The sequence below is a fragment of the Lissotriton helveticus genome, chromosome 5_1, assembly GCF_964261635.1.
Source record: "Lissotriton helveticus chromosome 5_1, aLisHel1.1, whole genome shotgun sequence".
Taxonomy (NCBI): domain Eukaryota; kingdom Metazoa; phylum Chordata; class Amphibia; order Caudata; family Salamandridae; genus Lissotriton; species Lissotriton helveticus.
Genome location: NC_136065.1, coordinates 274,014,099 through 274,040,890, shown reverse-complemented (window position 1 = coordinate 274,040,890; position 26,792 = coordinate 274,014,099). Strand labels below are relative to the sequence as shown.

Sequence of the window (26,792 nt, the reverse complement as noted above, 5' to 3'; positions counted from 1 at the left end):
TCACCAGGACAGATGCACACCCAATTCCAAGAGCAGATGAGCTCATAGACAAATTGGCTTCTGCCAAGTATTTGAGCACATTTGACTTGACAGCTGGCTACTGGCAAATCAGGTTAGCTGAGGAGTCTAAAGCCAAGACAGCATTTTCTACCCCCAGTGGGCATTACCAGTTTGTGGTGATGCCCTTTGGTTTGAAAAATGCACCTGCCACCTTCCAAAGGTTGGTGAATCAAGTCCTTACTGGGTTGGATGACTTTTGTGCAGCATATCTGGATGATATTGCTGTCTTTAGCTCCACCTGGGAGGATCACCTGGTCCACCTGAAGGAAGTGCTAGAGGCTCTGCAAAAGGCAGGCCTCACTATCAAGGCAACCAAGTGCCAGATAGGGCAGAGTAAGGTTGTGTACTTGGGCCACCTTGTGGGTGGAGGCCAAGTTCAACCACTGGAGAGTAAGATTCAGACCATAAAGGACTGGACTCCTCCAACTACCCAGACTCAGGTCAGAGCTTTCTTGGGCCTGACTGGGTACTACAGGAAGTTTGTTAAGAACTATGGGTCCATTGTGACTCCTCTTAATGATCTGACATCCAAGAAGATGCCCAAAAAGGTTCAGTGGACAGAATACTGTCAAAAGGCATTTGATGACCTGAAGAAGGCCATGTTCTCTGCACCTATCCCGAAGAGTCCTGACTACTCAAGAGAGTTTATTGTCCAAACAGATGCTTCTGAGTTGGGAGTGGGAGCTTTGCTTTCACAACTTAATGTAGATGGTCAAGACCAGCCCATTGCTTTCATTAGCAGAAGGCTGACCCCCAGAGAGAAACGTTGGTCAGCCATTGAGAGGGAGGCCTTTGCTGTGGTGTGGGCCCTGAAGAAGCTGAGACCATACTTGTTTGGCACTCACTTCAAGATTCAGACCGACCATAAGCCCCTCTTATGGCTTAATCAGATGAAGGGTGAAAACCCCAAACTGCTCAGGTGGTCCATTTCCCTACAGGGGATGGACTTTACAGTGGAGCACCGCCCAGGGACTGACCGTGGTAATGCAGATGGTCTCTCCAGGTACTTCCACTTAGAACATGAAGACACAACTAGTCAAGGTTAGTCTAATGTCCCTGCGTTTGGGGGGGGGTTGTGTAGGAGAGTAGGGTCTGCTATCCTATGATCACCCCAAATTTTTGCTTTTTGCTTCACTGGTTTATGACTTAATGTGGCTGTGGGCCTGCTAATCAGACCCACAGCCTGCTGTTCTCTCTCTAAATTGTTACCCATGTACTTTAGGTGCATAACGAAATTGGAACTGGTTCACCTTATTGGCCCCTGTAACAGTGTACCCAGGTACCCAGGGCATAGGTGCTTCCAAGGCCTACCAGGGGCTGCAGCATGTATTGTGCCACCCCTGGCCTGGCCTCCATATTTGACACAACTGGCTGATCACTCAGCTGGGGTAAGTCGGTGTAACCACCCCTTACTTAGGTGTAGTATGCCTATACCTAACCTAAAATGGACACATATGTTCCTATCAGTCACTCCTATGGAAGGCCTCATCAATCCTGGAGGCAGAGTGCTTGGAAATATGTGAGATGGTGCTCTGGCATGAGCTGAGCCTGTCTGCAGCTTTCGGAACCATGTCCTTTAGCTGTTTCATGATATTGCCATACCATATACTCTTAAGTGCATTATGAACCTCGCGGTTAAATGCTATCTTGGGTTTGGCTTTATCAAAACATGTCGAGTAAGGTGTCATACGAATTGGAATACTACCCCCTCGCCAGTTCTGGCGACGGGGGTAGCATTCCACCCTTCTAGAGGGACACGACATGTACCTAGCCTGAACCCCGGTTAAAGTTAAACAGAGCCTTAGCATCACAAAATGGATGCTGCCACCACAGACACAAGTCTGACCTCCTGCTGCTGGGAGTCCTTCCAGCGAGGGCAGCTTGGACAAAGGGTTTCCTGCCTGGGGAGGTGCTAGCACCACTCCAGACAGGATTTTGTGTATTGGGTAGGACAGGGCTGAATAGAATCAGACATGCCTGGGGCACACAAGGTGTCCCTGTGCATAGGCCAGTTCAAACCGGTGCTGGGGCTTTCCAGCCCCAGTCCTGGCGTGAAACTGGACAAAGGAAAGGGGGTGTAACCACCCCCCTTCCTGGTTCCACCCAGAGGAGGGACCTAGTAGGTGATCCGGCCCCCCAGATTCGAATAAGAGTGGGAGCTGTGTCCTGAGACTTCAGATCATCCTGAATCAACTTGAAATACAGAAGAAGACTGGACTTCGACATTCTGCTGCACAGAAGACGGAAGAGAATCTCCCTTGTGGCCAAGGAGTGACCACCCTGTGAACACAGGCACCAACCAGCAACTCGACATCTGCTTTGCCGCCGCCTCCCGCCGGAGCCCGAGCCCAGAGCCTGACAAGACCCAGACTCCCAGACTTCTCACAGCCCGATCCACAGTCCCTGCAAAGAAGGGACCCGTGGAGGCACCGAGAGACGTGGGACTGGACCTCTTGGAAGACCCCCAAAACGCTAACTGCGCAGCATCAGAGGCACCCTCAACGCTGTGCTTTGGGGTTTGAGAAGCCCCAACCTCGAGCAGCCCTTGCACCGAAGATCAGCCCCCCAGCATCTCCACGATCTGCGTGGGGCCCTTTTGCACTGAGCCACTCGACGCGCCATCCCGTCCACTTGCCACGTGGCTAGCGGCCATCTTGGCGACGAAACCTTCAACTTACACTGCGGGTCTGGTTGCTCCAGATTTGCCCTCGCTCCTGTAAAAAGGAGCACCTGCTCTGACCTTGCTGGTCCGAGTAACAAGCCTTTTTCGATTCCTGCGTGGCTTGCTTTAGCCAAGGCCTGTTTGCTCCAATCAAGTTGCCGACACCGCCAACAGCGAGAAGCCTGCGTGGGACAGCTCGTGACCGACTCCTGGACGTCCTCGACCCCTCGTGTCCACGTGGCTGCAGAGAGAAGCTACACAACATCACCTGTTTGCACCCGACATCGCCTGGTTCCACGCTGGTTCCACGGTAGTCACTGGCTAGTGACTTTGAACATTGTCCCCTCTGCTTTCAGGTCGTCACCTCTTCAGATCCACCCTTGGATCCACCGGAACTCTTCACATCGAGCCGCCTGCAGCATCTTCAGCTCCAAGCACCATCGACCTGCGTGACGAAACCCGACACTACTTCGACCCTGTGCACCCGCTTCCTGTGGGTGAGGTAACTCAGCAACGCCGGTGTTCCCACACTGGTATACACCTCTAGTGTCTGTGTCTAAAGTTTCATCCTTCTAGGTCACTCGGAAGGTTCCTTAATAACTAACTTTGTAACTTTTACGCACCATTGACATTGCATTGGTAAAGCGTGCACTTTCCGCACTGCACCCGAGTCCCACGGGCCTTTCCCGACTTCTTCACTGCTAGTCCCGAACAGCTCCAGCGATTCCCCAGGCCCTAGGCCTCTTCACTTTCCCCATAGTGGTTCTTATACCACTATTTTAGTATATGGTTTAGGTGGCCCCTAGGGCTCATCCAAAATTTTGCAACTTTTGTGTATTTAAACTGTGTTTTGTTTTAACGCATTTGCTTCTGTGCTCATAAAGAGTATCAGGGATATTTGTAGAAATAAATCTATATATATTTTCAATATATATCTGTGTGGTGTCCTTTCATTTGGTATTCAAGGGATTGTGTATGGTAAAACAGGTTGCTTCACATGCCTTTACAGAGTTTAGCCTAAGACTGCTTAGTCCATGCTACCCCTAGGATAGCTTGTCTATAAGGTTGACTTTACAACCTGCACCATAAGGGTTGCTTGGCATGGTACAAGGTGATCACTAGAACTAGTGAGCATCATATACCAGGCCATCTTCTCACAACCGACATCCAAGGTTTAATCTCCGACCGCCTCATTACAAAGACGGCAGTCGGAGTTTAAACTCGCCGGTTATTCCGACTGGCTTCCAACAGGCTCAAGGAGTCCATTGGCCAGCCGCACATAATCCCTAACGGACAGTGCTTCCGCATTCGGGATTATGATGTTGGTTTCTAAGAGGCTCTCCATGTCGGGCTTTACGACATGGAAAGCCTGTAGGAAAATGGCTTCGGGGGCCCCAAGCAGGGCCCCCTTCTCCCCTGCCTCTCCCTCCCCCCAAGTTGTGATTGCGGTTTCGAGCCCCCCAACCGGAGGTCGGTCAGTACTGCAACCACAGAGATGTTGGTCAGATGCACCTCCGACCAACATCATAATGAGCCCCGATATTGCCTGACACAAATATTGTTTACCAATATATTGTGTCCCTATACTTATAATGCTAAGAACGAAAATATTGTTGACACTAATATCATCAAAAGATATACAAAAATATCAATTGTTCACTATAAACAAAGTTGAATGTGGTAAATATTAAATATATTAATATATACATTTAATATACTGTCAATTAAATAAATTCCACTGATATTTAATACTATATATAATATATAATTATATAAACACACAAACACATCTATATGCATATGTAGGTGTTCGTAGGGGTTCAATTTACCATTCCCACTCCAGTCTGTACAACAGTAGGGAAAGCGTTGGACTCCGGAGGGTAACATATTTTTATTCCCACTCCACTCTGTGCTACTGTAGGGAAAGTGTTGGACTTCAGAAGGATTAAAAACTCCAGTCTGTGCAACAGTAGGGAATGTAATTCACTTCAAACACATTATATACTTAAATAGCCCTACCTAATAATTTATTTGAAAAACATTTGAGTCTAAATGTAAACAATATTATTTACATGAAAACTATGTATTAAAAATAAAACACAATTAAACAATTTACATTAATAAATAATCTAATAATTAATTAGCATTTATTATTCAATTAAATACCCACCTTAAACTCTACAAACCTAGCAGCCCACACTTAAAATATAAATAACACAAATAAGTATAAAACAATTTACATAGTTAATAATTACATAATTAAATAATAATTAATAATTAATTGATAATTCGTTATTACTTAATTTATTTCCCACCCTATACCCCTTCAAACCTAGCAGCCTACAGCTAATATATAACTAAAACAAATACTTATAACACAATTTAAATAACTAATAATCAATTAAGTAATCAATTACAAAGCAATATTTAATTGTTAATTAATTATTACTTAATAAACACCCTACCCATACCCCGACAAACCTAGCAGCCCACATCTAAAATATAACTAAAATATATGATTATTACATAATATACATCATTATTAATCTATTAAAATATTAATAAAAATTATGAACAAATTATATTTAATTATTACTTAATTAGCTCCTACCCTATATCCCTACAAACCAGTAGCCCACACCTAGAATATAACTAAAATATATATTTATTACACAATATGCATAATTATTAATCAATACAAATATTAATAACAATTATTCACTAATTATATTTAATTATTGCTTAATTAACTTCCCACCCTATAACCCTACAAACCTAGCAACCTGCACCTAAAATAAAGCTAGAATAAGTCAATATGACATATGTACAAAATTAATATCAATCACATACTTATTTAAAAATAATTGGTTATAAGTTATTTAACTTTGCACCCATCCCCCTAAAACCCCATCAGCTCCCTAGAACAATATAAATTACTATTAGAAATTACATTAAAAAATCTAAAGCACTTAAAAATACAAGCTATATTTAAATTAATTAATAACAATTATACAAACAATAATCACACATAAAAATAATAAATTGGCTAAAATACACTAAAATAATCAAAAAACATTTTTTACTACTATAATAGCAAAAACTATATTAAAAACAGTGATATTCTTAACAACGATATTACTTACCTAAAAAAACAATATTCTTGACAACGATATTTTGCATCATGATATTTTTGGATCATTCTATTGTTTTCCTGATATTTCTATCTCATGCTTTTAAAAACTCGATATTTTGTCCAAGTGTCGCTTTTTCATTTCAGCTACCTGTGTCTCTTATCTAGTGTGAAGCGAGAAAATATGTTTTTGACTTTCTCCTTACTACTCAGAACTGAAGCTAAAAATAGATTTAAATTCCATGGGTATTATTTCCTTCTTTACTTTTTTCTTTGAACTTTTTCCCTCCCAAAACAACTTTCCACGTTGAGCTAACACACCTGAGGGGCTAGAACTTGCAGAGCCAATGCAACACCAAGCACTCTTTTGGGGCCCTTGATTTCCTGCCCGGCAGTATGCTTGGGAAGGTGTGAGGGGGACTACAATAATCTGTTCCAAATATCGAGCTGCAAATGATATTAAATCCAAAACTACCACAGAATCTTCACGGTAAGTAAATTGTCAGTCAAGAATAATCAGTCAATCTACCTCTATATACTTATCTTGTGTATGTAGTGGTATCGAAATTGTGCAATGGATTTCTTTGGAAGTTGATATTGCTGACCTAGTTATTGTGCCATACGACTAGGTGTTTGGTAGACATTGTTGATATTTCTGTCTACCTGTCTACAAACTGTGGTTATTCTTTCAGGTACAATAAACTCAAACACAGTATGTTCCCCTTGTCCCGTGGGCACATTTTCCGATGAAGAATCCTACACCTCACCCTGTAAACCTCACACGAAGTAAGTTGTTGCACCTCTTGTTTGATAAAGTAGACTTCCCACTGACTGTCCAGTAGGATTTAATGTACTTGGTGTTTATTTTTTTCTCTTGTAGATGCAGGTCGCTGTCTGTGCCAGGAGACAGTACACATGATGCGATATGCTCAGACTCCGGGGTGGGTACCGTTCCCACCCGCTTCACTCACTCAGTCAAGGACCGTAGTCCCAGTGAGGCTGGAAAACCAGTCTCAGAACTCAACGATCTAGAAACATTGGACGAAATATGGACCCCGTTACCTGCCAGAGTTGCTGCCAGGAAAATAACTGCCCCCTTAGGTAAGCAGAGGTTTAAATGTTCCTTTAGAGGGTTATTGTTGTGCTCTAAATTAGAAATTACATAAAAGCTAGATGAATGAAAGAACAACTTATGATAGCCTTGAGAGATGTTGAGATAAGTGTACACATACTTTATCTCATGTTTCAAAGTCATGCCAAGGATTTAGAAAGGAATATGGGGTCTTGGTGCTTGAGGACACTTGTGGCTGAAGACAGGAAGTAGTCACTGGAGAGGGAAGGTCTTCAACCCTGCGTAGTATGAAACAAAAGGCCTGAAAGATGGAAAGTGCTTTTAGATAATGGGTAAGCGTTGTCCTACTTTTAGCACTAATACCTCTATCTCTCGAAGGGTGAGTGAAGAAGTTATCTGCCCGCCCACAACGCATTTATTTTTTCAAACAAAACTTCATAGTGTAGGGTACCACCTACAGTAAGTAGCAGAAAATATTTCTAACTTTTAGGCTCCCAAAACGATGCTTGTATATCTAGTCTGTCTTCTAATTTACGATAGAGCACTTACACAGCCAGCCGCAAGAAGAGGCGTGATTCGGGAAGAGCCAGGAGGCTTTTGCCACTGTAGCAATCAAGTGAGTTCAATAAATCAAGTTCCTTGTAAAGCGCAACTCCTCACTCGTAAGGGTCTCAAGGCGCTGAGTGGGGGGACGAGGGGTCTGAGGTTCAGTCGAAGAGCCAGGTCTTGAGGTACTTCCTGAATTGCAGAAGTGCATCGTATCTTATGCAAGGTTGGAATGAATGTTTTAATTGATAGATACATTGAATTTAAATACTACTCTTAATGTAAGACATCTCAAGTCGTCGAGAAATAAGAGCAATACTTTTCTAACTCCAAAAACGTATTCAAACCCTGTTATTAAAAAGTAAGAAGAATTCATTGGCACACAAGTAAGCTCAAAACCCCTTTTAGTACACAAAGAAGAAAGCAACGTCTCTAGTAGTGAGAAACACAAATATTCAGCGCAGTGAGATTTCAATGAAACAGGACAGGGAAATGAGGATGAAGAGACGAAAGTGATAAAAACACCCACAACTCCTTACAGTACACAAGAAGAACGAAACAACACAAAAACGATCTGTGTTGAAGGAAATTATATGTTAATTATATGTAACCGGCCAATGAATGATCCTTTGAGAAATGAGTATACTCAGCAGTGTGTCAACCCATCAACAACCTGTGCATTATCACCAGAATCATCAATGTCTCAGTAATATCTTTTTAGCTAGCGTTTATTCCAGCAATGCCTAACATACATGTAAGTAAGTCATATTCCAGTGCTTGATCATTTGTCAGCGCATCCTTTAAATTACAATAACACCCATCTGCCTAGGTTTGCCTAGACTCACAGCTGCTCTGTGCCATGATACCCTACTGGGTAATAGTGCGCTTTACAGATCTGCATAACAGAACATTGAGCAGACATGACTATTCGTGTAATGGATGCCGCACCTCTCCCTTCCACAAGCTGATAATGTGTTTGGAAATTTACTTCATCTAGTTGGAGTTTCTCCTGGGATAGGGTAGATTTCCACATGGACAATACTTTCAAGGTAACTGAGCAATAAGGCTCAGTTAGAAATCTTAGACCATGCCAATCTGTCCTTCTCTCCCAGCTAAATTCATAGATGTGGCCTTTGTGCTTCCAACATGTAAGACTTTCAAAGCTGGCGGTACAGAACTGTCTGAAATGTCTCAAAAAGTGCAGGCAGTCATTTTTGGTCTCCAAAGTATACAGTACTCTACCTCCATAGACTCACACCTGCTACTCACCTCGTACATCCATGCGCACTGTTATAGCAAGAGCAGATAAAGAGACTCCTGTCATTCCACATGTTCACAACACACGGGTGACCTTAGGGGACCCCAATGGAGACTGAAGCCAGGTGTCTCTCAGACATGCCTTTTATTATTTGATTGGGGGGGGGTAATGGGACAGGAATTACCCTTGCATGGCAAACAGGTGTCTACGCCGGCCCTGAGTGCCAACTACATGTGAAACTGGTATTCTGACTTTTTGTTTGGCTTAGAATAATGCTAATCTAGCGTTTGTGCACACAGGCCTTAGTATGCCCCTGATAATTCAAGGTCCATTACATGGTGGGGTGCCCTTAAGACGGTGGGACCCTGAATAAGACCTCTTGCACACACTAACAAATAGGCACGTTTAATATAAACTTTGCACAGCTTGTCAGACAGAATCACTAATTCCCACACTGTTAATCATCAACTTTACCACAAATAAGCATGTAGATGTCTTTTTATTTAGGATGTTTTGTGCAGCAGCCACTAAATCCTCTGTGTTCTATGATATTTATTTATATTTTTCCTTAGGTATTATCTGTGGTGGGGTACTGTTTGCCATGGTGGGACTCGCAGGAATTGCATTTCTCTTTGCATCTAGGAAAGCACGTAAGACTTTATATGTATTTTTTCAGATATGAATTTTTGTCTGCATTATAAACTTGAAATATGTATCCTCACAGTGAACAAATTCCACAGACAATGGACTTGGTCTAAAAGGCGTAAAAGATTTTTTTCCTTTATGTTGTATAACGTTTGCGGTGAATATCTATTTTTGGCTTTTCCTTCACAAATGCATATCTGCCCATCCTGGAGTACCGCCCTCCCCTTCCTCCCACTTCCAGAAGGTCTTTTCTGAACTCAGTGACCAAGATGACACTGTCTATCATTTGTCATCCTAAAGGATTCCACGACTTCCCCAGGGCCTTGGTTCCTCTTTCCGGCCAATTGATCCCAACAAAGGCTGCCACATCATTTGCTCACACCTACTCTTCCTCTCTGCAGGCCTGGCTAGCAGAGATACTTCCCCGAGGACACCTTGCTGCTCATCACCTGCAGGATGCCCACCAAAGCATAGTACAGCACTTAACATGTCCCACTTGATCTTAGTTTATTAAATCATAGAGCGCCCTTCATACAGTCACCCGACCAGAGCCCTCCACTTCCTACTGCCTCCCTAATAATATTACAGTAGATCTTGCAGATCACCTATTAATGTCCTTCCTGTATCCCAGTCAATCATTGTTTAGTAAAGAGTTCAAAATCACAGCACTGCTCTGCATACATCTACCTAATCATATCAATGAACACCCTACAGAGTACACAACCCTAGCCACTTTACAGTACTTTATAAGAGCCACCTAATCATGACACTCTACTTTCTATATCCCAGAAAAGCAAGGACCACGAGAGCACAATACTGCACTGCATACAGCCACATAATCATAGTACGGCATAGTGCAAAGCCTGACTAAGCTTAATACAGGGCGTTAAACCGGCCCCATAATCCCAGAACTCTACTTTGTGCAGGTCCCTTCATTTTATTCTAGTTCTTTCTAAAGACCACCTAATAAAAAATAATTGTAATTCTGAAGCTTATAAAGCGCATGGTTACACTTACCAGTGTGTCCCCGTGCTGAATAAACCGCTGAGGAACCCGTCTTGGCCTGTTCCTGTGAGGCACCCAACTCCTGGGCACCCCCCTGGTGAAGCCAGGCATCCTTAGCGATTAGGGCCGGTGTGGAGACTAAGCAAGCTATTGCCCAGAGTTGCAGCGTGGGACCCCATGATTAGAGTAGGCACCGCGCCGAGAATTATCGAGTCCATGGACATTTGAGCACAAGACCCTGCCGCGACGGGAATTGAACCCTGGTCCCAGGCCAGACCTCTGCATCAGGGTCTGCCGCTCTAATCAGTGAGCCACACTCCTCCACTAATCATAGTGCTACACTTTTCAGTGGCCATCGAATTATACAGCAGTTCTTCTTTTGGACCACCTCATCATAGTGTTGCTTTTGCTACATCCACCTCATCATAGGACCATGCTCCATAAAACTCCATGTCTTCAAAGGACTGAACTTCACACAGTCAACTTCATCTTAGCGTAGGCTTCAAACATCCCAGTACTATCCTTTGAACAGCCCGCCAATTATAGTTCAACACTTCCTACAGCTCAAGCATTCAGACCATTGAATTTCACGTGGTTGGCCTAGTAACAGCATTAACTTTTACACAACCATTCAGATATACAAAAAACACTAATCCTAAACTCTAACACCTAACCCCAGCTGTATCACTCACCCTACACTCATCCACCCTTACCTCTTTATCTAAGGTCAATTCATTCAGTACCTCTATTACTGAGAAGTACTCCAGAATCGAGAGCGTCCCCAAGCCACACAGCAGCAACCAACCAAGCAGCTATGGCTGTGGTTTTTGCCAAATTTAGGGTTCAAGGTGATCCAGCGGGCTACCAACCTGCAGACATCTATTACTAAATACTCATCAGGGCCCATACACACACACACACATACCCAACATAGGCCATTAAAACACGGCTGGGGATCAATTTATAGAGCTAAGACGATTTATATACTTATACTCACTTACCAATATAAGCCCTATTTATGACTAACAGATCTATTTTAGTTGATCAGAGTTGATGATTATGACAGATGCTCATTTACTTTGTTATCTCATAGAATAATCACACTCTCAGGTGCCTTTGTAAATGTTTATGAAGTTATTCATAAGAGCAAAACAAATTACAGTGTTAATTCCATCCTTCCAAGGAAGTATGATCAATATACCGAACTTTAGTATGACATTTTAGCAATAACGAGTACCTCAGGAAAAAGAGGACAGAGAGAGAAGCACATTGAAACAATATACTAATTTATATTTGCCTAGGATGGTGTGAAATCAGAACCCTCTGGCCAAGAGTTAATGAGTCTCTGGAAGGATTCAGGTGATAAAAAGGAATTCAGGACAGGTTTTCAGACAGGATAGATGACCTCTTCTGGATTCGACGCCACCGTCTCACCCCTCTCTGACACTAACTTCCTCTTCGAGTCTTCCGCGCCCTTCTACTAATTCTATTATCTCCTCTATTCTTCCGCAATCTTCTTCTAATTCTATTACCTCCTCGAGTCTTCCGTGGTCTTCTTCTAGCCTTTAATTTTCTAAGACTACTTCTCTAGGATTTCGATCAGCATTCAGACAGCATCTCCACCTCTCAGAGCTCTGACTGCGGCTGCCAGCTGAGTCTAAACTAATTAACTAGCCCAATTATACTTTTTCTAAGGGCATGTACCACCCCCAAATGTTTCAACCTTATGAAAATCTTTATTCTGATTGGATGGGCTGAGGGAATGATCTTCACACCATGCTAAGTTTTAATACTTTTTCTTAAGAGCATTGTCTTATGTTCCGGGGGGACGTGGCTACCGGCCGAGCATGGCGGACGTAGACTGAGCTAGCTCCATCCAACACCCTACACATACGCTGAATATCCTGTAATCCGTAGCTGTAACAGACTCCCACCTCCACTTTAAAGATACCGGACGAGGCTGCGAGGTGCGTGGCTGAATGTGGTGGCGGCCGAGGCTCCCGAGCAGTGTGTCCGGACAGCGCGGTGGTAAGGCCTTGCCGCGCGAGAGACGCCACAGCCCACAGTGAGAGGAGGAGCCGGACGGAGAGCTGTAAGCGGAGCGGCGCCAGGTCTGTGCCTGGCTATAGGCGGACCGAAGCCTGCGGTGTGCTCCGGAGCAACAGAACGGACACCCCGTCACCCTCACACAGACCAACTCGGTACAGAGAGTGCATAGAGCGAGAACACCTTTGCAAAGCCGGTCGGAGCCCCGAGTACATGGTAAGGGCGAGGCACCGGAACGCGGTGGCAGTAAGGCTGACACTGAGCGAGTGGGCTGCCCGGGGTACGAACCGGGGTAAGAACAGCGCAATATATCGAGGAGAGAGCGCTGCTGTCCACGAGGGAGGAGCCCAGATTGAGCTATGGCCATCGCGATTTCTGCGAGTAGCTGAGGGCGCCATTTTGAACACTGCTAAGAGGAGTGGACTGGAGGCATAGCCCTCGGAGGGTACATTGCTCTCTTGCCGAGTGCAGACGACCTGGGGTGGCGCCAGATTCGAATAGAGGGATACCTGGCATTATCGAGGGAGATGCCCTGCCCCGGTCACACACACAGTCCTAAGGTGTGGTAGCAGACACTGAGGAGACTGCCTCCTGCGACGCCGCAGACGACCCCTGGACACTGTAAGGGGTCTGCTGGAAGGCAGGGGAGATACTTGCCCGGCGCTGACGAGGAAGGACTACACACTGGTTTGATAAAGGAAAAGGACAGTGGCACACACGTATAGCTGTGCAACGAACGGTGGTAGAGGCACATTCGCTGGAGGCGGCTGGGGCTGCGAGAGGGTTTCCCCCACCCCCCTGCTGCGGAGGGGCACCTTCAGTAAGTGAGGCACATGAACGGTATCTAGGCCACATTTGCACAACGTGGAGTGCAGCGAGGCATACGCAAGGGCGCACTCCAGCGACTCACTGAATGCAGCCGGGCGGTGCCTCACCCTGAGACAGCGGCATACGTCCTTGGTCCCCTGGGCTGGTGAACGGAGAGTGCTGGCGACAACGAGGAAGTAGACACATGCCTTTGGGAAACAACCGAGCCACAAGTCCGGGGTTGCGGCATGGGGCGCAGACTCAAGCAGCTGGACCCAGTGGCGAATAACACAATGCAGTCTACCGGCTCTGAGGACCCTCTGGCCTCCTCAAATAATGAAGTGGTACCGCCAACGGGCACGGACTCCCAGGAGGCCAAGTTGGACTTAATATTGACAGAAATCAGGGCCTCCAAGGAGGCGCTGGAAAAGCAGATGGATGTGATGTCCACAGGGCTGTCCATCCTGAAGGCTGACCACAGCAAGCTGGCTGAGAGAGTCACTGAACACAAGCTTGCCCTTGATGATTTGATTCCCCAACAAACTGCACATTCCACGCGCATAGAGGAGATGAAACGTCAGCTCAGAGGTCTGAGAGACAGAGTGGACGACGGGAAGGTCGCTCGCGCCGCAATAATGTCCGCATCCTGGGTGTTCCAGAACGCAGCGAGGGGTTGAACCCCACACAGTTCGTAGAAGATTGGCTGAAGTCAGTAGTGACACCGGAGGCACTCACACCGCTCTACAGTGTGGAACGTACGCATAGAGTACCCCCAAGACCGCCCAGACCGGGTGCACCTCCACGCCTCTTTGATTGTGCGTTTACTACATTATAAGGACAGAGACTCGATCCTAACGGCAGCTAGAGAGAACGCTCCTTTGCAATACGAAAATAGGACGATTTCGATATACCCGGATTTCACTCCAGCGGTACAGAAAGCCAGATCGACCTTTCTGGGAGGGTAAAGAACGCTCCGGGAACGTAACCTGAAATACGCCCTTCTTTTCCCGGCGCGTCTAAAAATAATGCACGGACACAAAACCTATTTTTTCGACACCCCTGAGGAAGCATCGGAATGGATGAAAGTAACGCTTCCGCCCAACCCCTCACAGGGCCCCATGATGGGCGAGCAGGGGGAAAGCCCCCACGCCGAACGGACCAGATGCCGGACACAGGGGTCAATGCAGGCGTGAAGCCCAGCACGAGCGGGGAAAAGTCGCCGATCGAGGAGGAGATGAACACGGAAACAGTGTTGTTGACGATGACCGCACTAGCAGCCCACGATGCCCGAGACAAGCCAGACATGGACAGCCGGTCTGCATCTCATACGGAGGTGTCAGAATCGGACGCTAGCGTGCAATTGTTTCCACGCATAACGGCACAAATGGCGAACGAATTTTGACTGTTCAGGTTGAAGGTGTCGATTGGTAATGTATATGAACATCTGATTTAATCTGCGGAGATGGATACGGATGGAACAGGGTACATTATTAACAGGGTGTAATGTGAAGTCCTTCAATACACAGCTCTTGTGTGTGAGTAACCGGGCTCACCACCCCTCAGGCGAAGGCACACAGAGGTTTAGTTGTTACCCACGTTGGGTGATGATGTTTGGTCCTCAACTTTTTTCAGATGGGGACCTTAAGGTTGGGGAATTTAGCACAGTTAAGGCACTTGAAACATGCATAGAGATGACTAGCATACAGGTTGTACTGGGTTTGCCACACACTACAGCTCCCCACTGCCATGACTGCTCCTAACACATACAAGATCTGCACTTGGAATGTGCGGGGCATGGGATCAGTGCATAAGAGGCACAGAATTTTAGCGCAATTGAACAGAAGGCAGGTGTCAATAGCATATTTGCAGGATACCCATCTCAATGGGTCAGAGGGTGCGAAACTGCATAAGAAGTGGAAAGGCCAACTGTTTGCCACCGTCTACTCGGCGTTTTCCCGGGGGGCAGCTATCTGGCTCAAAAATTCTGTCCCCTTCAAAGTGATAGAGCAGCGGATTGATAAAGGGGGGAGATATGTGTTTGTAAGAGGAATTTTGGACGTATCCTTTATAGTACTAGCTGTATATATGCACCTAACACAGAACAGTCGAAGTTCCTTGCTACTCTCAGCGGAGTGCTATCAGACTGGTCGGAACACGACTGGATAATAGGAGGGGACTACAACGCGGTTCTGGATCTCTCTTGACAGGTCCCACCCCCCCCTACACGCAACGGATAGCAGGAAACAGGCGGAAGCACTAGCACACTGGGCAGTCAGCTGGGACATGAGGGATGTTTGGAGGATCAAGCATACACACCACAGAGAGTACACGTTTTACTCCCCACCCCACAAGTTACACACCAGAATAGATCGCATCTTCTGCTCTAATACTCTGTTGGGGTCAATTGAATCTGCCACTCACATGGGGAAGACGCTATCTGACCATAACCCGGTAGAACTAACAATGCAGTGGGGAAGGATTCCGACTCCGATACCGACATGGCGCCTACCGCCGGGGTTGCTGAAGGATTCAGTTTTCAGGTCCACACTGTCAGACGCCATCACAAAGTTTTTTACTGAAAACACGAACTCGGCTAGTTCCAGGCAGATAGAGTGGGATGCTTTTAAGGCGACCATACGCTGGGTGGCGATGGGTACAAAGGTGGGCATCAAACACTCAGTAGTGGAAGGGTTTAGGGAGGTAGAGGGCAAACTAGCGATGCTGGAAAGTGAGGCAGCGGGTACGAATGACCATCTCACACAACTTCAAGAGGCCCATATCCAACACGCAGAATTACTAGAGGAACTGAGGGTAATTGACTATAGAGAATATACGAGCAGGCAACACACACAGGCTGATAGGTCGGGACCTTTACTAGCACGCTTAGTGCGCAACGCACCTGTGGGCACCCCTATAGTAGAGGTAAATGATTGGCATGGGACGACGGTTCGGATACAACTAGACATAAACGCCACATTCCAAGACTATTACACGGCACTATATGGACCACCCACGGCGATGTCGGACACGGAGTTTGAGTCCTTCATGGCTGACCTACCTATCCCTCAGCTAACGACAGTACAACGAGATGACCTGGCGTGACCCATCGCGATCGCTGAAATCAGGCAGGCAATTAGAGCACTGCCACGGAACAAAATCCCCGGGACTGACAGCTTACCAGCCGAGTTCTATGTGGCATTTATAGACATACTAACCCCGCAATTACACATCCTCTATCGGGAATAGATGGAATCCAGTACTTTACCACCCTCGACGCTACAGGCACTGATAGTCTCCCTTTTAAAGCCTGGTAGGGACGGACTACAACTGGCAAATTACAGACCGTTGTCACTTCTGAACACGGACTACAAAATCCTTAGCAAGATATTAGTGGCAAGACTAGCCCAATATATACTAACGCTTATAAACTCTGACCAGTGTGGTTTCATACCCGGACGGAGTACGGCACTGAATCTGAGGAGATTAAGCCAGATAATGCTACATGAGAGGGCGAAGAACAGTGCAGAGGGGTGTATTTCTTTAGATCTAAAGCAGGCTTTTGATTCCCTGAGATGGGATTATATGTTTGCAGCCCTGAATAAATTTGGAATACCGCCCGAATATATAGCTTGGGTAAACTTACTGTATCTACATCCAACGGCGCGTGTTCGCACTAACAATTGTGTCTCCGGACAATTCCAGATAGCTAAAGGCGCACGACAATGCTGTCCACTTTCGCCCCTGCTGTTCATTTTAGCTTTAGAGCCTCTACTACATAAGCTTAGGACTCTAGCCATACAGAGGGGATAACGAGAAACTCAGTGTCGCACATAGTATCAGCCTACGCAGACGATATAATACTATATTTAAAGAATATGTCGGACTGCCATGACCCTCTGCCGGAGATATTTCATGATTTCCGAGTAATATCTGGCCTTACGATCAATGAAACTAAATCGTACGGCTACTGTTTCAGCACCACTTTGAGGGACACTCAAATACAGTTCCCCCCGTATGGGTTCCAGATGGCCCCCATAACGTTTAAATACCTGGGGATACAAATATATCGGGATGACCAGGATCTCCTGGACGGTAATTTGGGGAAGGCACTCAATACCCTTATGAGGCAAGTGCAGTTCTGGAATACGTTGCCACTGTCTATAGCAGGGAGAGTGGCAATCTCAAAGATGGTAGTGCTGCCCCGAATGGTATATTTCTTTACGAAGATACCACTCCTAATCCCAAAGCGCTTTTTCAAAGCACTGAACACACTATTGACGGAACAGATATGGGCGTCGGGTAGACGACGTGTCAGTCTCGCCAAGCTACAGCTGCCGACCGCTCAAGGTGGTATGGGGGTCCCGGATATGACTGCGTATGGGTACGCATGTCAACTTCAGTGGCTGGCCTACTGGCTGGCGGGCCGTAACCTCCACGAGCTAGATATGTCTGAGTCCAATAGGGATAGCAGTATTATACACAGACTATTGTTACCAAAGGTTAAAGTCCCCAGCTCGGCGCCACACTTACTTAGACTCGCAATAAGATATTGGAAGAAAGCTGTCAAATACACGAATGCGGCGACCTCTTATGCACCCACTATTCCTTAACTGGGACTCCCCCTTGGGACGGGTACACTATCAGTACGCGAACTCAGACCATGGCATGATGCAGGCATTATGCAACTAGGGGACCTTTTTGTAGATGGAACCCTCATGACGCATGCAGATTTCGCACGTACTCATCAAACCACCGGAATGTTATTCTTATTACATGCACGAGTCACACGCTATAACTCTACGACTTGGGCGCCAGCCGGCACAGAACCGCCCACAAACTTCCTACTTGCAATGCTGTATTTAATGGGGACAGGCAGTCACTTAACAAAATGGCTAATGAGTAGCATTAGAGCTGGCAGGGCAATATCACTCCAACCCACCCGCAAACGCTGGGAGAGAGACGTAGGCTGGGCACTTAGAGACAAGGAATGGGAGAAGGTCCTGAAGTTTCCTAAAAAGGTGTCACGGAACCCAAAATTTAAATTGATCCAATTAATGATTGTACATAGAGCATATCTAACTCCCCACCGGCTACATGTCATGTTCCCCAAAACGGCAGACACTTGCCCCCGATGTAGGGCCGAAGACGCTGGCCTCTAGTTGAGACTGGGCCCATACTGTGTTACAGGATAACTCTGGGAGTACTTCACCCCCCCCCCCCCCCCCACACTGCCCTGTCCCTTCCTTCCCTTGGCCCTCCTTGTGGCTCTCCTTATCACCATTACACCCGCAAAATCCTGCGATGGACGCACATGGAAGGGTGCAGACGCCTATAATGTAGAGACGGCTAATACTGGCATGGGAGTAAGGTGGCGGGAGGTATAATGAGTATAATGAGTATAACAGAATTGAGCAACGCGAACAAGGTAAAACGTATTACATGTGATCAACTTGAAAAGTGCTAGGGAAGTTGAGGGAGGTGGGGATTTTGAGTTACAAGGGAGTTATGTAAAATAAAAACTGCAATGTCATATATACTGTACAGGACTATTTACATACGGCTTGCATTGTGATAAGGATAATGCGTAACAATTACTGTAATTGCCGATGTCATGTTGCAGTGTTAATAAAAATATTTTAAAAAAAAAAAGTCTTATGTTCCCGGCCATTAATTTGTTTCTCCCAAGCTTTGTTTCCCATCCATGTTCATAATGTAACAACAACAATGTATAACATTTTCACAGTTGTCTATTGAATGTTCAGGATGTTCAGCTGGTTGCCAGGACATGTAGAGAAAGTGTCCTTGGCCTGGTCCCAAGACTTGAGGTCACTGTTTCAGAGTTGTCCCTTCCGCGCATGCGGCTCACCCCACGTGGTTTGCAGACTTTAGTACTCTTGTTAGGCCCAAACACGAACTAATAGAAAGGTCAAGAGAACAAATATTACTTTCAAAATAAAATTATTTCACTGTATACCACCTATCTCTACTCTATTCCCATTTACTTATAAAGACTATATTTGCATTAGCATTTAGTATATAACTCGTTTTAGTTTCAGCGAGGCAGATGCTTGGCACATGAGTTTCAAGCGGCCATTTGAAGTGTTATTGCTCAGAAGCAGAATTTTCCCTCCAGAGCAGAATTTTCCCTCCAATCGTTAAGACGTCATGCAGCTGACGCATGCGCAGTTTATTTTCCCGCGTTAGCAGCCATCTTTAGTCACACTTGCGTTACTTGTTAGTAAAACACATAGGAAAGCTTCCCCTTTTCTAGAAAATCTAGAATTTTGTACAAAATTAGTACAACAAAAATTATTAATACTTAGTTACGGGTTTATATGAGAGGATTGCGTCCGAGCAAGTCTCTTTTTCACGAGTCCTTGCTCCATCAGAGGTTTGTGTCGAGGCACAGTGAGGAGGCGAGAGGCAGCAGCAACACAACACACTGAAAATGTTGTGCAAAGTGGAAGGGACGAGAGAGTGCAGAGTAGCAGGGAGTAAATGAGGAGAGGGGTGGCACAGAAACAAAACACATCAGCCAACGCAACTGGGCAACCTCAGCAACAACACAAATTATATAAAAAAATGGAGAGACAGACAAAAGAACAAAGGAGAAAACAGAATCTAACAGAGGTAAATAAGGCATCCCACAAGCTGTGGATGGGAAACAGAGCTCACTAGTAACACTGTGACCACAACACTTCCAGCGCGCTGGTAGCGAGGCGGCAGGAGACCACATAATTTTGGGTACAAGCACGAGCAGAGTCAGTAGGTGGCCGCTGGGCCTTCACGGCTGGTGTCAGTGCAAAGTGGCAGGGGGAGCGAGGCAAAACAAAAAATAAAATAAATTAAAAAAACGTACCTGAATCCTGCCTCATTGCCGTTCTTCTGGATGCAGGCACATGCTCCCAGACTGCCTTGAGAACAATCCTGATGAGGCTCTCACAGACATGAGAGCAGATTCAATATTGGCCTGAGTGCCCTCAATTTGTGCTACTAGGGAGATTGGGAGCCTGTGCCTGCTCTCTCCAACCCAGCAAAAGAGCTTGGGTTGGAGAGAGCTTCAGTACGCATGAGGGTTTGGCCGGCCTGAGACGGTCGGCCAAATCGTCATGCGCACTGAGAACAGTGCACCTATCACTCCCCCTGTGCCTTTCATCCTACAGACCCCGCCCCCAAGACTCCAAGGCATGGAGAAAAAAAAACATTAATAATCTTGCTTTATTATCGTTTTACTTTTCAAGTTTTGCAGCTGCTACTGCTGCTCGCCATAGCGGAGGAATCACCGCTGGAATTAGCCAGTTTAAGCTATACAAAAGAAGTGTAGCTCCACTTGGCTTCTAGGGTTAGCTAATACAAAGTAAAATAGTCTTAAGTATTTTAGATGGTAAGTTGATAAGAGAGAGGGATTGGATAAAAGGAGCAGGGAAAAGAAGTTTGTGCAGGATGGGGTGCTATTGTATTTTAGTCCAAGGTCACACAACCTTTAGGTTTTAAACTTGCCAGTTAATAACACCTGGGAAGGGGCGTTGCTTAGTCAGTGAGATTCATGGGTGTGAATCTCAAATTTTGCCTCCAAAAAAAGTAGTGTGGAATGTTTTCATGAGTAACAGTTTCAGTACAGATTTGCATCATGTGGGTCTCTTCCTAGAGTGGCACAGTGGGCAAAAAGCGATGGGTTGGAATGCTACTCCAAGCGATTGCTACTGGTTAGACTATTTGTAGCCATTCACCATATCACCTTTTGGGTGTTTAATTGCCAGTGGTGTGCCTGGAAAACTGAGACTGGGACAACATTCCAAGCCTACTACTGCCAATGTTTTTGAATTCTAAAAAGTTGTATATTTGCACCCACTCGAAGACTATTTCTATAGGTGCAGATTTACTAGTTTTTTGGTAAACCAGTCGCTATATGGGCCTGATTGATTCACAAAGGTCACTTACATTTTTGAGTAATTTACACTTTTGAGTAAGTTTTCCTCTTTTTAGCTATTCACAAAATCCAAATGTAAATATACCCCAAAAATGTAACTTGCATGTCGCCACCAAATTGAAGGGATTAGGTTCTATTCACAAAGTGCATTTTGTAGTAGAAGTTGTAGTGCTATAACAGCACTACAGATGTACTACAAAATGCTATTCACAAACTGCTCTTTTAAAAGACTAGTGCAAACAAAACAATAGTACTTAAGTGCAGCATGTGAATAGCATTTTGCAGTATATTTGCACTGTTATTGTAGTACTATAAAAAGTACTACAAAATGCAGTTTGTGAATATCCCCCAGGCCCTTCAATTTGGTGGAGACTTGCAGGCTACATTTTCGGAGTAAGTTTACACTGCGACTTTATGAATAGCCAAAAAGTAGTAAATTGCTCAAAAGTGTAAGTTACCTTTGTGACTCAAGCCTTACATATTGAAGTTTCCACTCCAAAAACTGAACAAGTTAAACGTTCTTAGTGAAATGAGAACGATGAGAAAACCCACCCCAATCACAACCCATGAAGTTACGTCCCTGTCTGTCCCAACAGGGCCTGCTATTTCTTCCTGGGAACTTAGAACTATGGTCATGTACAACACAACAGCCTGGTTTTGCTGCCATGGGGTCACTTATTTTAAATATATTTTCACAGTATGTACTCTTCTTCCTCTCTTCTAAAATAAGCATTGAAGGGTAGAATTGTTAAATCTGTGCATGCAGGCAGGGCTCCCTGTTTCCAGTCCTTGCCTTTTACAAATCATTTTATCAAGTGTCTGATGGCACCTTCTTCTGAGCCTGAATTGCAAATAGAGATGGGTGCTCCAGCAAATTAATAGGACAGGCTGAACAAGCGGTGTGGCTTGGCTATTAGAGTCCATGCACAAGTCAACCCATGAAAACATTTTCATTTTTTATAGTGCATCAAACAGACACATACTGTAAAATATGATGTCTCTTCATTATTCAAAATGTATTTTTCTTTAATATACAAAAGTGTTTCATCTTAGTACATCAGATTATATCATTGCATAGGCAGACATTTATAAAAAAAATGATAGTTTTCTCTCTTCTGTTTATCATCAAAGATCACAGTTTTGTATTTTACTTTGAACACATAACAAGAAAAATCGACCCAGACAAAGCAGACCTCACTCAGGGCACCACAACCCACCAACCAGGCCAAGAATGCATTTATTTGGGATGGAGAAGGGAATGGGGTCACAACCCTAATTGTAGTAGGGCGGTCAGGAGACCCTCACCGCTGCGCCCCCATGAGTCTGGCATACCATAAACCACCAGACTCTTCATCAAGCCCAAAGTGTCTTTTCGAATTGTATATGAATTTATTCAGTTGCTTAAATAAGTGTTTATCCAAATTTCTTTTCAGAGCAGCACAACACATATAAGGGTAGTCACAAGAAAAGTTCATGTATTGAAATTAGAGACTTGTCTCAAAGGTTACTTAGTCTGTAAGGGACAAGATCACCAACCTTCAAGGGTTCATATTCCTCATTTCAATCTCTGGTCTCTCTTATCAGTTCACTTAGACTAAGGTGTTACTCTTGATCTCTCTTTCTCTCAAAGTGGGAAGGGCATTTTCCCCCCTGAAATATAGAGGCTCCCCAGGTAAGGATTGGTCCTGTTCCCATTCTACATCCTCACCTGACTAACTGTCCTTCTTCCATCTTACCCATTTTGTCTTCCCAGGAATCCACTGGTCGCCACCTCCCCTGTTCCCTACCTTTTCTTCCCCTGCCTGTTCCTATTGGTCCCTGCACCCTTAGGCTACACGCCCACAAAACACATGACCCTGCACCCTTCCCCTCACAATGGTTTTATGGAGGTTCTGGTGTTTTGCATGTGGCGTGCCTGTTATTCTGGCTTCTTGGATGGATATCTGCCTTCCTCGCAGGTAAAAAAATACCGTAATTTGCAACCCCTGCATTTCTTTGCACTGCATGCCGTTCTTTGATTGCTGTCCTGGTTTCTTCCTCCTCTTTACCTCATCAAAATACCTCTATCAGGCAGGGACTCACTTTCCACCCATTTGGAGCCACCTTACTGACCACAGGAGCCTCTGCCTTTCCTGTAGGAACCTTCTATTGGTGTGGAGCTATGTTCTTTGGGTATATAACCTCCTTAAATTCTGCCTAACTATATCTTTGCAACGATATTGCTGATTTCTTCAATGAAAAGATAAATAATCCACTCTGAACTTGGGAAGAAATTTCTTGCAGTCAGATAAAGGAAAAACTATACCTATTAACACAAGAGTCAAGTTTCCTGAGGGGTGTTTGCCCATCTGTACCACCAAAATGTTTGATGCAATAAAAATGCAAAGTTTCAAACGCTCCACTAGATGTATATCCTACTAAAATTAAGATTTTTAATAAGATTTCACTTCCTCCAGCTGATTTCAGTCCCCTCACTTCTGCCATAAACTTTCATTTAAAAAGAGGGTAGGAGCCCGTAGCTTTAAAAAGGTTGGTAGTTTCTCCACTACTTAAAAAAACATAGGTGGATCTAGCCACATTAAATGAATGAATGAATGAATAATATTTAATAAGTCACGTTAATATCCAGAAGAAGCATTTCCTAGCACTTGACTAATTATACAGCCATCTCCAACCTTTCATATGTGTCTCAGTCACTAGAACAGGGTGTAAGGGGCCAGCTCCAGTCCTACTTTGAGAATAAGGATACTGGGTGACCATAAGGATGGTTTTCGCTCTCTTCAGAGCATAGAATCAGTCACCACTGTGATTATCAATTACATAAGTATCTTAGAGTCCGACAATGGTGTAGGTCCTTGATCATATCATTTTAGGGGAGAGGAGTTGGCCTAACGGCTAGGGCGGTCGACCTCGAATCTGGGAACTGGGTTCGACTCTCGGCAATGACCCTGAACATCCTGTGATTCTTGGCAAATCTCTTAATCTCCCCGTGCCTAACAAAAAAATGAACGTGTCCATCTGCAATGAAACTGGTGCTATGTAAAGCGCTCTGAAACCCAATTCGGGTCAAGTTCGTGCTATGTAAAACTCTGTAAAATAAAAAAAATAGTAAAAAATGAGGTCTCTCTTCAGGCTTTAATGCTGCACAGCAGGCACGTAGAAATAAGTCTGCACGACTTAGTAGTAGACTGGCCTGATTCTTTCAAACCGGAGGGAACACAGCAGTTCAAGCCTGCATCCTTTAACTTGAAGTGGCCCCCAAGGAATTGTACTGACCCACTGAGTAGTGGATGTGTTTAGATTTCCTTGAATATAACTCCAGCAAAACAAATCATGCTGGTAGGAGCCCTCTCCAGTGCCTGCCCTAAAGAAATGTGCCTACGAGCACTGGACGCTCCCCTACCAAGGCCTCAAAGGTAAAGAATTTAGGGATATGGGTGGACCAATATCTCTCCAAAAATGCTGAGAGATCATTGGCAGTAAACTGTGATTTTAAGCAGCATTGTCTAGTAAAAGAATCTGAAACGACCCGAAAAAGTGTAACCTATCAGGGTATTAACGAATATTTGTTGTAGGCTTCAGCGTTGGCGCAAGAGGGATATTTCCTACGTCAGCACTGGAAAGACGCCATCTCTTAGGTGTCCAGGCTTTACATTGGCTCCAGTTGAAAGAGAGCATTCAGTAAAGGTCAATGTGCATAGCACACAACCATCGCTGCCAAAAAGGCCCAGCCTTCCTCAGTAAACGTTTAAAAAACACATCCAACCGCCAACACTTTGAGATCAGTAAATACATCCATGGTGTACATCCCCAATGTTAAGCTTGCTAGAGGGGCAGGAATGCAATTTTTTCGGCCTGTGCTAATTGACAATAGAACCGCAGAATACACTTTCCAAAAACAGAGAATTCTCTTTTATTTAAATACAATTTAAAACGCCTCTATTTTGTCAAGCATGTTTTACAAGCCATTACATTATTATTATTAATTTATCATCAACAATATTTCAAGAATAACACCAGTCAAAAAAAAACCACTGAGGAGCATATTTACAAACAAAAGTAGTGCAACCCTTGTAACCATGCCACCCTTGATGGACCTGCATATGAAGCTCAGAATAAGAATTAAGGTAAACATGTCAATGTCTCTGCCAAATTTCATGCAGATGTATGAAATGGCACCACTCATTCAATCAAATTACAGATTCAAAGTTCAAAATCATATTTACTAAATGTGGCCAGCTGCTCTCTTTAGGCTGCCTGGCTCCGCACACACACTTTTACACCATGGTGCAAAGTTCTGTGCGTCCAGTGCACCGGTGCTTTTGTACTTCAAAAGTTCCTTTCCAGCACAAAATCCCATGCTTATACAAAGTTTAAAACATTACAGGCATTTTATGAGTGCCATACATAGCTGCACACATTCACTTTGTGAGATATAGGGAGGGATAAAAACATTTCGCCTACTTATTACCTGGAACAAGGAAGCATTATTTTTGATGTAACTCCGGGTGTAACTATTTTGGTAGATAGGGCTTTGCATCAAAAACCATGGGTGGCTGACCCTATAACGCCCGACACCCACCCATGGAATGCCCGCTTCATTATAAGTCCCACAAAGCAGCGTACGGCACCATTTGTGCTACAAAAGGGCACTTTTCCATCTCACAAAACGTTTTGCGATGAAAAGTACATACAGAGTTAAGACTGTCTAACTTTGCGTCACTTTCCATTACTTGTGACAGCCACAAAGTCTCGATAGTTCTGCCCCTAAAACTAGAATCTTCTGCCATGAGACCACAATGGCGGTGTAAGGTCTGCTCTATAAAGAACTCTGGAAATAAACTATGTGACTTCCCCAATGAACAGCAGTTATTCCCAGATGTGATCTATTTGCAATAAGGACTGAAGCTGCACCTAATTAATGGGCTCATCATGGCTGAAGACGGTCTCGGGTTGCTTGTGTTCTCAATGGGAGATGTTGGCTGGTAGTTTGAGGTTGACTGTTCCTCTTCGAGCAGGACCAGTGTTGATCTGCATGGGGTTGAGTCGATTTCCATTCCAAAATGTCACAAATAAGTTAAAAACCAACTGCATGGAATGCACCAGGACTAGGTACCAATGATTCAGTTTCACTTGTACATTTCCTTTGATCAGTCCTTTGCTCTCTAAATGAATCATATTGGAACTGGAGCTTGCGATGTGCTAATTGCACAGTTGTTTATGGCAACTCAACTCACGGATCTATTTATTGACAGCATTTAGCTCACATGCCAGCTTGGTAGATGCCCCATTGCAGCATCTGATTCTACGTATATAAAATGACCTCCTTAGACATGGTCTCCTCAGCCAGGATTTATTGGCTTTTCTGATAAGCAGGTGGTCAATTGATTTCCGAATATGCACAGGTACTGAGTTCCATTACTTTGCAGATTGTACTAAGATTGAAGACACTTCCAAGTGGGATTTGTGGTAAATAGGGATATTGATTTCAAGCAAGGACTTTGATCTTATACTCCATGATGGACAGTGGACATGACATTTTCCCTGTAAGAAGAGAAGCCCAGTACTATTGATGCCCAGTGAAGTGATGCAGAATTCCTTGAAAGAGATTCACATAGTAACATAGAGTCA

The 26,792-nt window shown here is 44.7% G+C and overlaps 1 protein-coding gene across 1 annotated transcript in view; it reads left to right on the top strand.

Annotated features, from left to right (window-relative positions):
* TNFRSF1B (TNF receptor superfamily member 1B) overlaps positions 1-26,792 on the top strand; it is a 239,739-nt gene that overhangs the window by 160,573 nt on the left and 52,374 nt on the right. Inside the window, exons 5-7 of the mRNA XM_078642197.1 lie at positions 6,545-6,638; positions 6,733-6,953; positions 9,301-9,378. Of these exons, the coding sequence (XP_078498323.1) occupies positions 6,545-6,638; positions 6,733-6,953; positions 9,301-9,378 (393 nt within the window). The remainder of the gene's footprint in view (positions 1-6,544; positions 6,639-6,732; positions 6,954-9,300; positions 9,379-26,792) is intronic.